The sequence below is a fragment of the Nicotiana attenuata genome, chromosome 3, assembly GCF_001879085.1.
Source record: "Nicotiana attenuata strain UT chromosome 3, NIATTr2, whole genome shotgun sequence".
Taxonomy (NCBI): Eukaryota; Viridiplantae; Streptophyta; class Magnoliopsida; order Solanales; family Solanaceae; genus Nicotiana; species Nicotiana attenuata.
This window is the reverse complement of record NC_031991.1, coordinates 49923904-49939456: the sequence shown is the minus strand read 5'-3', so window position 1 is coordinate 49939456 and position 15553 is coordinate 49923904. Positions and strand designations below refer to the sequence as shown.

The 15553-nt window shown below is 36.1% G+C and overlaps 2 protein-coding genes across 2 annotated transcripts; one reads left to right on the top strand and one right to left on the bottom strand.

The window, feature by feature from the left end:
* On the top strand, positions 3400–7271 carry LOC109223723 (protein NRT1/ PTR FAMILY 2.11-like). The gene is made up of 4 exons (XM_019388138.1): positions 3400–3769; positions 3860–4077; positions 4366–4925; positions 6073–7271. The coding sequence occupies exons 1-4, from the start codon at positions 3643–3645 to the stop codon at positions 6974–6976; spliced, it is 1809 nt and encodes a 602-aa protein (XP_019243683.1). The 5' UTR covers positions 3400–3642; the 3' UTR covers positions 6977–7271.
* On the bottom strand, positions 7635–14510 carry LOC109223722 (plasma membrane ATPase 3). The gene is made up of 21 exons (XM_019388137.1): positions 14217–14510; positions 14010–14129; positions 13612–13710; positions 13380–13517; positions 13107–13241; positions 12839–13018; positions 12532–12738; positions 12318–12437; positions 12102–12221; positions 11897–12019; positions 11703–11807; positions 11360–11504; positions 10613–10777; positions 10258–10496; positions 10067–10099; positions 9880–9961; positions 9469–9629; positions 8866–9051; positions 8599–8781; positions 8313–8491; positions 7635–8059 (listed from the first exon to the last, which is right to left on the bottom strand). Exons 1-21 carry the CDS (start codon positions 14268–14270, stop codon positions 7963–7965), a joined length of 2871 nt encoding a protein of 956 aa, XP_019243682.1. The 5' UTR covers positions 14271–14510; the 3' UTR covers positions 7635–7962.

Below are 15553 nucleotides of genomic sequence, written 5' to 3'. Positions count from 1 at the left end.
TATATATATATATATATATATATATATATATATTACTTATTACTTCATCATAAGTTATTTGCTAACTACTTTACTTTAGACTTGACAGGAAATACAATCCAAAATATATGTTACAATAATAGGAGATACACAACACAACGTGGAACTACCTCTTAGCAGTGAACTGGGGCAAATTTACTGAAGAGGAATATCAAACTCAAAGCGAGGTCAAGGATCTATTCTCTAACTCTACTCTGCCTACATCCTACAACACGGGATATGCAGGCAATCCAAATAATTCTAAAGTTTTCATCGAATCCATCGCTATATTTTCTCAATCAATCACTTTTATATTATGTCTAGTATATTATGCTGGAACTTTCTGTGTGTTGGAGTTCCAGCATAATATGCTGGAAGTTCATACACAGGTGCACCGAACTCCAGTATATTATGCTGGACCGGTCTCTGTTGCAGCAAAATAGTGGCTATTTTTTATTGACTTGGTAAACGCTGGCTATTTTTGAATGACCAGTCTGAAAACTGGCTAGACCGTGCTATTTTTACGGTCCAAAGGGAACCAGGCACAGAAATTAGTTTAAGCGATTGGATGATCGGCTATTTGGGTTAATTCTTCATAAAATTATGAAGAATCACAGCAGGGCTAATATATATATATATATATATATATATATGTGTGTGTGTGTGTATATGTGTATAATTATGTATAATCAATATATAATTTATGGATATGACTAGAAAAAGTAAATAGTGAATATGACTGACTATTTGTGTAAGGATCCCGATGTCTTGATAGACAAATAAAAGCAGCCATGACTTGTGAATATTGAAGGACTAGTTTATTCTAGTGTTCTTATTTTCCCATTAGTAATTAGCAATATTACCCATTTAAAACTAGGTGCTGGGAAAAAAGATTATTACCCATTTAAAACTAGGTGCTGGGAAAAAAGATTTGTTCTGTTTATTAACTATTTTCCTTTAGTAAACAGATATTTGTGTGTAAAAGTATGTCTATCCATCCTAAGTTAGGTGCCTTAATTTGCAGAGACGACTTTAAAATAGGATTTGAGATTTCGTTGTAGAGGTAAAAGCAAACAAGGACAAACTGAAATTCTTTGAACAAAGAATTGACTTTTTGCTATCTCCACAAGGTACAAACTTCGAACTTACGAAAAAAAAATTAAAGTATTTTTCAAAAATAAACTAAACTCAATATTGTTAAAGGTTAATACTAAAAAATATAAAGAATAACTTTCTTTCTAGAACAATTTGATGAGACAAAGCACAACAGAAAATAATATACGTAATTAATGACATACAATAGCAATAAAGTACAATTAGTAGTGGTTTAGACATCTAAAAATCCAGTTGATAGTGCGTTTTTCCTAGTTTGCGCCAACAACATTAATTAAATGAAGAAAAGCAAAGAAAGGCGAGAACTAAGTGCTACTTGGGATATCAAAGTGGTACTTGTAATTATTCAGTTATTTCTTTCTTTCCTTTCAGTTTAGTTGACCAATATAGTAAATTGGACTTTATTTTAATGGGATGGATGGAACTAATACTATTCTCAAGAATAGCCAAATGGTTCGTACGGACAAATATATTACTCCGATGTCTTGATATAGTACTCCCTCGTCTCAATAATGTGTCGTGGTTACTAAAAATAGTTATCTCAAATTATTTGTCATTTTAGAAGTTCCAGACAAAATTGATTATATTTTTCCTTTTTTACCCTTAATAATCAATTGCATTCATATTTAGTAAAAATATGAATAATGTCATTGATAGAAATAACACATAAATTGAGAAAACATTTAATAAAGGTAAAGTAATCAAAAACTATTCTTTCTTAAAGGACGTGCAAAAAAGAATACGGATGGAGTAATATTAAATCAGTTGTATAACCCACATGCAATTTATTTGTGTCTCTACGTAAAATATCCATACTCAGCGACACTGATATTTTGAAAATAACGGAGTAGTTTTTGGCAGTACGTGTTTCACAACACCACGAACCTCTCAAAAAAAGAAGTAAAATATCGTAATTAAACATGAGTTTAACTTCCGTGACTGACGCTTGTTTTACACTACCATGTTATTATGACCTACAACTACATGTAACTATTGTATGTCTATAAAACTAATTTTAACTTGGTAATCAAAATATATAATATATAGTTAACGTACTATGATCGATTAAAATACATTAATAGTATAAAAAATATTTTATATTATTTGTTTATATAAGTAAAATCCTTAAACATAAAGGAGACAAACTGCAACTACGAACATATACGGATCTAAAAAGGGAAAAAAGAAGAACACTATTGTCACGGATCCAAGACTTGTCCAGAAGAAAATAATATCAAGAAATGGTAGGTTAGAATTTGCAAAATTTGGCGTTTGCTTTTGGACTCACTCTCTTCTCTGGTGGATACCATAAGAAGGACTTTATAGTGATTTTTCAGCCTCAACATTATGTCTGTCGTAGTCTGATCTACATGTTTTGTAGAACCAATTACAAACTTTATTGAAATAAGTGGGATATTCACTCTCTTTTACAGCCGCGTATATGAGACTGTCGTGGAGATATTTGTATCTTTGACGTCTTTTTCACGGATTAAATGCATTCATTCTACACTTAAGACAAAATTACGTAACAAAATTAGACTTTACCAGTATGTATTGACTAGTACATTGACAAATAGTTCACACGGATGATAGTTTTTCTTCCGTTTACCCACTGTGGTACACGAGATATTGAGCAAGTAGTGTCGATTTATTATCACAATCCAACTTTTATGTTAGTTCTTGGATCTAGAAGTGTTATGATTTAAAGTTTTGCTTCTTTAAAACTAATGTTTACTTTGAATTATTCTCAAACGACACAGACCTATATCTACGTATTATCTTTCAATATCATTTATATTGGGATAAAAAATAATTAAGGCGTCACGTGTAAGCTAATAAAGCAAATTTTGGTGACGATAAATCAGATAAGAAAAAAATATACTAAAGAAGTATACTATATTAAAAGTCACAACATTTTTCTCCAAGAAAGAAATCTGTCAAACATGGAATATTTTTCTTTAAAGAAAAGTAAAACAATTATAGTTAATATTGTACTCTTCCTTTAAGTAAAAGAATAAATCCTAATAAGATAAGAAAATTCAGACAAATTTCTAACAATTTATACATATAAAATATTGAGGAGCAACATATTGGATGACACCCCCTTGCTAAAAGGGAAGTGTGTATACATCCATCGTCCCCACTTCTTTCATTTTCTTTAGAACATTATTGTGGTTGACCACACGTCTTTGAATTACTTTAAACTTTACATCTATCATTAGTGGAAGTTACAAAAGTTGATTGATTAATTATAGAATTTATGGTATTATGAGTAAGCCCACAAGATTCACCCTTGTGTCCGGAAATACTACTATAAAAAAGAAAGAGGATTCCAGTATGAGAAAGTATCTTTAGAGCTAGATCTGGGAAAGTAACAGAAACATAGTAGAGTTGTGGTTGGTTAAAAAGAACCCCTTTTCTATATTTATTTATCTGCAATTGCTACTTTATGCTCCATTTCAGCTTCCCGAGGAGTATATAAAATAGCAAGAAAGAGAGTGATAAGTGAAAATGAATAACAATAGGATAGAAGCCACGGAAAAGAATGAGAAAACAGCAAGTAGTATTAGAGATGCTGATAGTGAGAAAGAACCTAAGATTAACTACAGAGGAGTGAAAGCTATGCCATTTATCATAGGTAAGAAATGTGCTTTTTTCTATCTTTTTTTATCAGTTAACTGTAGACCATTTTAAAGAATTGATAGTGAATTGCTTCATATGTTTTCAGGAAATGAAACTTTTGAGAAACTTGGAGCTATTGGCACACTTTCCAACCTATTGGTTTATCTCACTACAGTTTTCAACCTGAAGCATATCACAGCCACCACTTTGATTAATGTCTTCAATGGAACCACCAACTTTGCCACTTTGCTTGGTGCTTTCTTATCTGATACTTACTTTGGTCGTTACAAAACACTCGGATTTGCATCCATTATGTCTTTTCTGGTACTTCATCTTGCTGTTATTCCTACTTGTTGCGATAACCTATTTTTTCAGTCGTTCTCTAGCCGAGAGTCTGTCGGAAACAGGGCTCTTTGGCCTTCCAGGGGTAGGGATAAGGCTGCGTATATCTTGCCCTCCCCAGACCCCACTTGTGGGAAACTACTGGGTTTGTTGTTGTTGTATGTCTTTTCCGGTACTGACTAATACCACTTCTTAAGTCTAAACATAAAGTTAAGAGAAATCTTGAAATGCTGATTCAGTTGTTTAATTGGCATTATTTCTTGTTTGAAGGGGTTGTTTGTGATATCATTAACAGCAGTATTCAAGAATCTGCATCCTCCTCACTGTGAATCCAAAGATATCAGCAACTGCATAGGACCAACAGGGTGGCAAATGGCATTTTTGTTAAGTGGATTTGGGCTACTAATCATAGGGGCAGCTGGGATTAGGCCATGTAATTTAGCCTTTGGAGCAGACCAATTCAATCCAAATACAGAATCTGGTAAAAGGGGTATCAATAGTTTCTTTAACTGGTACTTTTTCACCTTAACTTTTGCACAAATGGTGTCTGTGACACTAGTGGTTTATGTGCAATCGGACGTTAGCTGGTCCATTGGATTGGCTATTCCTGCAATATTCATGTTGATTTCATGTTTCCTCTTCTTTGGGGGAACTAAAATTTATGTGAAAGTGAAACCAGAGGGCAGCCCATTGACAAGTGTAGTTCAGGTTTTGGTAGTTTCTATCAAGAAAAGAAGGCTAAAATTGCCAGAGCAGCCATTGAAATCTCTTTTCAGTTACACTCCTCCCAAGTCCATCAATTCCAAGCTTTCTTACACTGATCAATTCAGGTAACAAAGCAACAAATCTATGATAAATTTAGACTGATTTTTATTAGCATTAGTTTCCTTGATGTAACCTGTAAAGTTGTTGCCACGTGACCAGGACGTCACAGGTCCGAGCCGTGAAAACAGTCTCTAGGGTAAAATTACAGACAATATAATAGACCCTTGTGGTCCGGCCCTTCCTCAAACCCCGCGCATAGCGGAAGTTTAGTGCATCGGACTGCTTTTTTTTTTTTTTTAAATAGTTCATCAAGTTAATTAATTTGATTGAACCTCTTGCTTGCTGATTGGAAATGATAATTATGCAGTGTCATTCCTCATGAAACATGTCTTGAATATTCGACAGGTCACTTGTTAGTACTTTGTATATTTGCATGTTCATTAGGTATTAATTAGGCATAACTACTCTTGATAGCGACTGGTGTATGTCTCCATTAGTTTAATTAGTAGTACTAAACTTTTAGGATTTGATTCTTAAACCTGTCAAACTAGCTAAATTACACCGACACTCTAGCCTGATTTATTATTTACATAAGTGCAGTTAAGATTATCTTAATTCCTAGGACCTAGACATTCCAGTCCTCTTTAAAACCGTGTTATTGGCCTGAAAAAAGAAACATAACGACTATACTTAACGATTAGGCATTTCAGAAAAAAACATTTGAGGTTTCACAACTTTTTTTAGTTCCTGTTAGTATCTTAGGATGGAATGCAATTGTAACTTAAACCACAACTTTCTAATTTACAGAATTAATTAATCTATTCTCTTTTTACCAATATATGTATCACATGGTAGGGCCCTGTATTCACGGGTATCAGATAAGAAGAGAAATAGACCATTGATATTGGGTACAAGCACTAGGATATGAATCTTTTAGGAAATTGATCTGTCAATGCACTCAAACCACCATGTCAAAATATTCTAAAAAGTCATATTAACTGACCTAACATAATCTTTAATGATAGATTATGTCATTTTTTCCCTATGTTGCACGGACTCTCCTAACTGTCGTTGCACCCGTGTTGGATCCTCCAAAAATACGTTACTTTTGGAGGATCCGAAACGTATCTGGTTACATTTTCAGAGTCTCCGAGCAACATAGTTTTTTCCTGTTTATTATAATCTTTAACTGATTAAATTTTGTGTTATAAGGTTTCTTGACAAGGCTGCAATTGTAACACAAGAAGACCAAATCAAATCAGATGGATCAGCGGCCAATCAATGGAACTTGTGCAGTCTGCAGCAAGTGGAAGAAGCAAAATGTGTTGTTAGAGTAATTCCCATTTGGGCTGCAGCAATTGTGTACCATGTTGGAATAATTCAGCAGCAACAGTTTGTTGTCTTTCAAGCACTACAATCAAACAGACATCTTGGCAACAGCAACTTCCAAATTCCAGCAGCAACTTACACTATTTTCTCCATGTTAAGTCTCACTCTCTGGCTACCCATATATGACCGTATCATCGTCCCATTACTCCGAAGACTCACTGGTAAAGAAGGTGGCATAACAATCCTTCAAAGAATGGGAATTGGCATATTCCTTATTGTTGTATCATCCCTAGTATCTGCCTTTATCGAGGAACGAAGAAGAAAACTAGTTTTCACAAATCCAGCAGTAGGGGTTCATTCAGAAAGAGGTTTAGTTTCTTCTATGTCAGCTCTATGGTTAGTTCCTCAGTTATCCTTAGCAGGACTTGCAGAGGCATTTTGTGCCATTGGACAAGTGGAATTCTACTACAAGCAATTCCCAGAAAACATGAGAAGCATAGCAGGATCTTTCTTCTTCTTGGGAATGGCTGCTTCCAGTTACTTGAATAGTTTCTTGATCTCTATAGTACACCATACAACAGAAAAGGCTAAAACTGGTAACTGGCTACCGGAAGACCTTAACAAAGGGAGATTGGATTACTTCTATTTCTTGATTACAGCACTGGGAATCATTAATGTTGTCTATTTCATAATATGTGCCAGGTGGTACAAGTACAAGGGAAATGATGAAACTAGCAGCGTTGGACTGGAAATGGAAACGCAAAATGTTGAGAAACACTTCGTCTGATTCTAATTTAAGGATCAAACCAAATGGATAAGTCTCTTACACAATTTGTTAGCATCCATTCGCTTTGAAATAAGTTTAGGAAAACTAGAAGTCTAGAACGAAATAGCAGCATTAAATCCACGCCTCCATTGATCTCCCCCCTATTGTTGAAATTTAAATAGTGTTGGGAAGAGTTAATTATCATAGTAGTAGTAGCTTTTAACCACAGTTGGGTTCTGAGTGGTACTAAGCCTCTTAATTAGGGGATTACCCAACTGATAATTTATTTATGAAAGAATTTGTCAATGAACTCACATCCAGCAGAGGGGTCACACACACACACACACACAAAAACAATCATGAAAAAGTACGTGTGACATCAAATATTAACTAGAAAGAAAATAAGTAAAACTAAAAATGCTTTCTGTATGAATGTGAAAGAAAAGAATAGATGGAAATCGTAGTGTAGGCTAGAGTAACGAGGAAAGTGCAAGAACTACTGGAACTGGAAAGGCTATTTCTTCATATTGATAATTATGAGCCATCAATGGTTATTTACGTGACTGAATATCAACCTAAAAGGAACAGGGGGAAAAACAAAGAGCCTAACATTAAGCTGAAGAATGAAGCCAACAATAGCAGGAGACACAATGCTCTCAGTGTATATGAAGCCAGGAAATGAAGGCAAACCAGCACAACATATAGTGGACGCCAAATACGATATATAATGAGAGAAAAGCTTTCACGAATATAGACATCGAATGCAGGCATAACTTGATGTTCACACTCTGGACTGGGTTACTACTGCTACATCTACAGGAGCTAGGACACAAAGGCAGGAAAGGGCAAAAATAAGAACTTCAAAAGTAAAAGTAACCTATAAGGCACTGGTAAGTGCTGAAGATGTCACTAATATGAACATGTTATTTCAACCGTAACTAACTATGACATTGATATTTTAGCTGCCATCACCACACCTAACTACACCTCCCAAACAGACTTTCCACTTAAACAGTGTATGACTGCTGAATTGTCTCAATGTCAAGACCCTTCAACTTCACCACTGATTCGACATGACCTTTCAGTGTGTGCAACTCACGTAGCCTGCAATTGAAAAAGGCAGTTAAGATTTTAGAAAACCCACAATTTGTTCAGTATAGCTTTAAAAATGAATTGAGAAAAATTAAGCTATAACGGCAAATGCAATTGACGATGATGGCCATATGCGTAAAAGGGAATAGAGTGCAAAGCCAGCCAACAAATGCAAGTCCCGGACAAAAATTCAGCTAATGATAAATAAACTCATGGACTTTGCTCCTGATGCCAAAAAAGAGCCCCTATTTCAAATGACGCTTACCTAGCAATTTCAGCTCTCCTCTTCGCTTCCTCAGCCAACTGGTTAAGCTCATTGAAATTGGTAGTTTCACTAAATATTTTGGGGTCTGGAACTTGGAGGCCATGCAGGGTTCTCTGTGCATGTGCCCATTGAAGCTCACGCTGTTCTTTCCCGAAATCCTTCTTTCTGGTGAAAGCAATCTGAAGAGAAATAAAAATAACGGAGACATCAAATACCATAATATAATAAATAGAGAATAGGAGCAGGAGTGACTCATAAGTTTCTTTTTATTTTCCCCAATTCATACCCTTTGCTCAATAACAAGATCCCAGGCCTTCCCACTGAGAGCATAACGGATGAAGAACTTGATCAAATCTAGCGGGAGATAGAACACAATATTGTAGAGCCAGATCACTCCAGCCCAACCCCAGCCAATTCCTTCAATTGCAGCAAAACTCCAATTTGCATAAACAGCAATCAAGGTGGCAACCTGTGCATATTTAGTTCCCAAATGTTAGATGATACATGAAGTTATGGGAAATTTGCTAGAATAAATAAGCAGCAGATGGCTCACCAGTTGAGCAATCAGAAAAGCAACCACTAGCAACAACCCAGGACGCTCCATAAACGACCAACTTCGAGATCTTGTGACAAATATCAGGGCCTGACTGATAGTACTTACTTGAAGGTAAATTGCAGAGGCGAGCTTCCTAAAATCATCAGTTGCTGTTTTCTCAAGTGTTGATACCCCAAATACTCGCTGGAAATTCACCAAATTAAGTTAGATATAAAATAAAGAGTGGCCCAACATTAACACCCTACTTCAACATCTAAATATTCCGAACAGCAAATACAAGAGATTGTTTAGCATAAGGAAAATGTATGCAGCATGGGTGAGATCAAAAATTTATATTGTTGTTCATAAGATAAAAATGGCCACTAAATGTGTGTCTGTACGTCTGTGGATTGCTTATAATATCTCCTTCGTACACTTGGTTAAATTAGATAGAAGAAATAATATCTATTTGCATGTACTAGAAAGGTCATCTGCATCTCTTATATGTCCATTCTAAAACAATTAAAAGGGCAACTAAATGTGGAGCACTCAACAATTGGGAAGGCCTGCATCACACCATCGCTCATAACTTTTTAATGTATTGGATACAGGTAGGCTCACCGGGAAGAAATTTGTTTTGTATGCTGCCCAAAAGAAAATGACCGTCATCATTGCCAAGTAGCCACCAAGAACAACTCCAGTAGTAAAAATCTCAGCCAGTTTCCAGCTATCAGGCAGTGGAGATGGTTTGACCCTATCCTTCGATATTGTCATAATGGTACCTGATATTGTTAATGTTTGGTAGTTAGATAACACACTGAGTAAAGACTTGAGCAGAAACAAATACACGGATGAGATACTAAACCAGAGAGGTGCTGCACACATTGGAAGAAACAACTACAGCAAAATTAGGCTAATAACATTTCAGTTCTAAACTCACCCCATACTTTTAATATCGTCCTATATTAGAGGTCGAGATAAAAGATTAAAGGCTTAAGTATCAGATATATTTCTGTCGGTGAAAAGACTAACCATCATTAAGAATTGCAATGATAAGCACCATGAAAGGCGGAAAATCAAACTGCCATATCAGAGCCAGAAGCATAAAACCAAGCTGTGACATTGAATTAAAGAAAAGGGTGAAAAGAGTACAAGATGCATTTGACCCTGAAACATAAGATAGACAGGATAAAGAATGAAGCAGTTGCAAATAACTTACCACAATACGGATTGTGATAGAAACGGCATATATCTGTCAATGCATGATATACATAATCAGATGAGTTATCCATATCATAGCTCAGAGACAGAATAAGAGCATTAAGCTCATTTAAGAATCCAAGTCATTGTCTGTAAAATAACAATTTTATATTACACTTCTGAACCAACCCCAAAAAGAAAAAAGAATACCGTGTAGTTTTTCATCCTTTGAAAGATTGCTCGACTGGTCAAAACAGCACTAATGATGACACTAAGACCAGGTTCAGTAAGGACAATATCAGAAGCACTACGAGCCGCATCAGTGGCATCATCAACAGCAATCCCAATATCAGCTTTCTTTAGAGCAGGAGCATCATTGACTCCATCACCAGTCATACCACAGATATGCTTCCTAGCTTGCAAGCGCTTTACAATCTCATATTTGTGCTCTATAGTAATGACCAAGACAAGGGTATCAGCAAAGGCCAATTGTCCTTTATAACCAAAGTTCTATACTGAAGAGCACAACTACATATGCAAAAGAGTTAATCAAAAAACAATGTACCAGGGAAAACACCAGCAAAACCATCAGCCTTCTCTATAAGTTCATCAACTGGCAAAGCAGAGATAGATTCATCCTTAGTCTGTCCCAACAGAGCAGATGAAGGATACATATTTGTACCCATACCCAAACGGCGCCCAGTTTCTTTTCCAATTGCCAGTTGATCCCCTGGAAAAGTACAAACACTAAGCAATATAGAAAAATACAGGCTGATGATCAAAATTATTAGTGTTCAAAGTTCAACAATGAGAGGTTGGAGAGTTCTTATTAACATATTAAAATGAAACGGCAAGATACATGCAATTACAGCGTCAAGCAGCCACACGACAAAATAATGCCTCAGATGGAAATTACTCCATCAATCCAACTTTTACTCATTGTCCTCACTCCTCAGCCAGAACAAAATATAGTAAAAAAGAAAAGAAAAAGGACAGCAAATTCAGCATTTACCTTTCCCAGGGCAGAATCAAGAGTAGTATCTATAGATCCAACTCTGTCAATCATGCTGTCCAACCAAGGGTTCAGAGCAGAGTACATTACCATTTTAATTTAGTGACAATTAGGAAATCGCATCTCATCTGATCCAATACACCATTTCCTCTAACTCTCTCTCTCTCTCTCTGGCCCCAGGGAGCGGCAGTAAGAATCCATAGCAGTCAATACCAGTTACCAACACAGTATGCATTCAATTTGCAGAAAATATCTCAACACATTGAATGGGATAGTCTAAACTGAGAAACCATATAATACCTGTGATCATTTTGACATTCACTCCAAGGTTTAAAGCCCTCCTTATAGTCTCAGCACTGTCGTGCCTAGGTGGATCAAACAAAGGTAGGAGAGCAATGAACTGCCATGGTCCCCCAGCGCTCTCCTTTCTTCCCTCTGGAACTTCCTGCACGGATCTCGGAAGACATGCATAATCAAACAGATAAAACTTTTGTTTGCAACAAGAATAGGAATTGGGCATAAAGAGAATTGATCGCTACATCTCCTTTGCTGGAGGCAATAGGTTATAAACCAAAGCTGTGGATTTGGTCTATTCAACTTATATATAACATGATAAGTTCTGGAAAGAAGAAAATGAAAATACCTGATATGCCACAGCAAGCGAGCGCAAACCCCGCTCAGCAAACTTATCAATCACTGCATGAACTCTACGTTCTATATCTGACTTGTTGTGTGCAAGATGTAGAATCTGAATACATATTGCAGCTGTGGATTAGAAAATGCAAACAAAGGTAAAAACTTGCAAAGGAGGACTGCGAAGTGTGATAACCAAAGTACCTGTTCCGGTGCACCTTTGCTGACCCTATGCATTTTTCCTTCACCATCAAGATAAGTAAGTGCTGTTCGTTTATCAGTTGGATTGAAAGGAAGGAAGTGTATTTCACGAATGCCAGCACGTGCCTATATTTATGGCAACTCTTAGAGCAATCTCCCGGCTAGGGTGTACACATTAATCATAAGGTCACACAGCGCTAAAAATTACCTCCTTTGGATCAGCCAACATCCCAACAATAGCAGCATCAATGGCATCCTGGTTCTCTGTTCGAGAGGCTCGAGCTGCCATTAGAACTACAGTGTCTGCATCAACACCTCTGGCAAATACCTGAAAAATTAACAAGAACAAACAAAAGAAAATCACTCTGCTACTGGAACAAGTATACGAGCAATCACGCATTGGGCTGAACTCTAACATTCTCACCTCGATAAGGTATTTGTCAACAGTCAACTTGTTCAGTGTTAGGGTTCCCGTCTTGTCACTGCACAAAACATCCATGCCAGCCATCTCCTCTATAGCCGTCATCCTTTTCGTAATGGCGCCCTGTATAGACAAATTGATCAAACAAGCATTCACATAGCAGAAAGGCCAAACTACCATAGCTCAAAACTTCAAGAGCCCCTGCATATTAACAAACCTGTTGAGCAAGACGATGAGAACCGATTGCCATTGTGACTGAGAGAACAGTTGGCATGGCAATTGGAATCCCACCAATCAGAAGAACAAGAAGATTGTCTATCCCGGGACGATATTTGCGGTGTTGGATAGGGTACATCACAATAATCTCAATTATCATCCCCACAGCAATTGAACAGATGCAGAAGTTTCCTATAGCAGTCAAAACCTGATGAACACCATAAATATCATTTTGCAATGTAAGATTTCATTAAAATCAGATAATCAAGATCGATTGCATCGAATATCAGAGTAAAGACTCTACTTGCCTTCTGAAAGTGTCCCACTTGGTTTGTACTGTCGACAAGGTGAGCTGCCTTCCCAAAAAAGGTATGAACCCCTGTAGCAATGACTACAGCTTCTATCTCTCCCTGCTTACACGTGGAACCAGAGTAGACACCATCTCCAGGACCTTTTGTTACAGGAAGAGATTCACCAGTCAAAGCAGACTGCAAGTTGAGAGACAAGTACAGTGAAACTGCCAGGAAAACAGTAGAATGAATGCAGATACTCTATGAAATCATCAAATTTAATCACCTGATCAATTTTGAGCGGATCACCCTCAAGAAGGCGAGCATCAGCTGGAATTATATCTCCCAGTTTAATACTGATTATGTCCCCAGGCACGAGAACAGCAGCATCTTCCTCCTTCCATTTTCCATCTCGAAGGACCTCCACAAAGACAAGTGCAACCATTCAGACAATTGAGGACAAAACTCTAACTAGACATATTCATCTATTTATGTTTGAAAGACAACAAGGTTTATTTGCAGTCAAATGGTGACAGGAGATAGAAATCATGTCAAGTACCTTGGCTTTCGGAGCAAGTCGAGCCATTAGGGCAGCTGCTGCATTGCCAGCATTGTTCTCCTCAATAAAACTAATTGTGGAGTTGATTATAAGCAATGTAATGATACCCACAAAATCCTGCCAGTCTGGAGGCTTTCCCTAGAAGAAGAGTCCACATATCTTGCACTGAGATCACTAGAACCAACAAAAAAAATGAACAGAACGGTAGTAATTTAGAAAGCTGAGTTCTTACTCCTCCATTAGCAAGAGCAATAGCCATGATAGCAGCAGCTTCCATAACCCATGAGAGAGGGTTCCACATAAACCCCAAATATTTCAAGAATTTGCTCTCCTGTAATAGTACACCAAATAAACAATTACTCTCTAGTCTCTACCTTTTACCCAGCACTAGGTAGGAGCACTACATATATCATGAACAGGTTAAGCCTTTATTACAGTCCAGCTATGATAGGTAACAAAAACCGTAAATTAAAACCCTTCTTCTACTTAAGGAACTAAAGCTATAAATGAGCAAATTGACAGTTGGAGAAATAATTAAAGAAAAAAGGAAAGGCTGGAGCAGAATTGCAGTTGAAAATAGCCCAGAAGAAGAAAAATTATGAAAATTTAGCAAAGATAAAATTAAGACACCTTCTTCTCCTCGAGCTTGTTGTGCCCAAAAATGGACAACCTCTCTTGTGCAGCAGTAGCAGTAAGTCCATCCTTAGTACATCTCAAATTCTCAAAAACTTCCTCAATAGGTATGTTTTCCTGCAAACACAAAACATAAAAAAAACTGTCAAGAAGGAAAAAATATATAAGTCCCCACTACAAAAAATTCATTCAAACATCCATTACCAAATCAACAGTCTCTTTCAAGACAGCATCCAACACTTCAGGCTTCTCTCCCATCTTTCTTTAAACTTGTTCTTTCGCCTTCTGTCAAAAACTGTCTCAGATCAAAAGAACCATCAACAGAATTCTCTAAAGCAACACAATTTTGGTGAAGTAGGGAAAGAAAAGAGTGGAGTTTGTTAGAGTAAACAAGTAGAGGATTTTGTAAGCAGACAAAGGGTCACACACACCCCTACAAGGGAAATGGAAGAGCAGTGAACTGTTACAAATGCTAGTTCTAGCCTTTTGGATTGTCTGTTCTCGCTTATATTAATGAAAGCCACGTCCCACTAATACGTATATTGCCAAACAACTTCTGTTTCTCTTTTTATTTTTTGTTTTCTTAAATCTATGGGGCTACACTTCAACACTACTTTTATTACCAAACTTTATGATCTTCCCATATCACGTTTTATGTTACATAATCTTGACTTGGTCAACGTTTAGCATATTCATTTTAACTGCTATGCTATATGAATTATAAGTAAGATATTGAATTAAGAGACTTTTTCCTTCTTATATCATATATGAAATCTTATTATTAAAAATATGCACAGTTTCATATTTACCCGCCATGTTTACAGTTATTCTACAAATATTATACCATTTATTAAATACCAATTATTAGGAGCTGATTCCTTCCTAATTAGACGCGCTACAAATCTGGAACTAAATATTCTTCCAGGTATTCCTATTTAGGCGCGCTATAATTATGGAAGTAAATATTCTTCCAGATATTTCATTAAATAAGGAATCATTATAGTATTAAAATTCCTTATTTAGATATCTCTAATTATTTTTTTTCTCTTTGAGAGATCAAATGACGTGAATAATCAGAGAGACAGAGTATGAGACCGGCTTTTGAAAATTGTTCCTATTTTCACCTAATCTTTCTGCTTATAGTCTCACTTAAACTTGTAGCTGAAAATATCGTTATATTTTTTTTTCATGAAAAATAATAAGTTGACAAATCTAATAGTTGATGTCACTAGGTAGTATTTTTCAAACTCGACAAAGTAGTTGATGTAGCTTTCTAACATTTCCCTCAATCTATAATTGAGAATTCTATAATGAATCTTTAAGATTATGTCTAGTCGAAAATCTCAATTAAACTACAATCGAATGGGAATTGGGATATTAAAATTCAATATACCCAGTTTGTAGATATTTTGTAGATAAATTGTAGATTATTTGTATTATGATTGTAGATACTTTATTTTTTATTTTCACAAATCAAAAACGACTAAAACTTCTACAAATCTTTTGCAAAAAATACAATTATGTCGAAAATTCCAATTAAA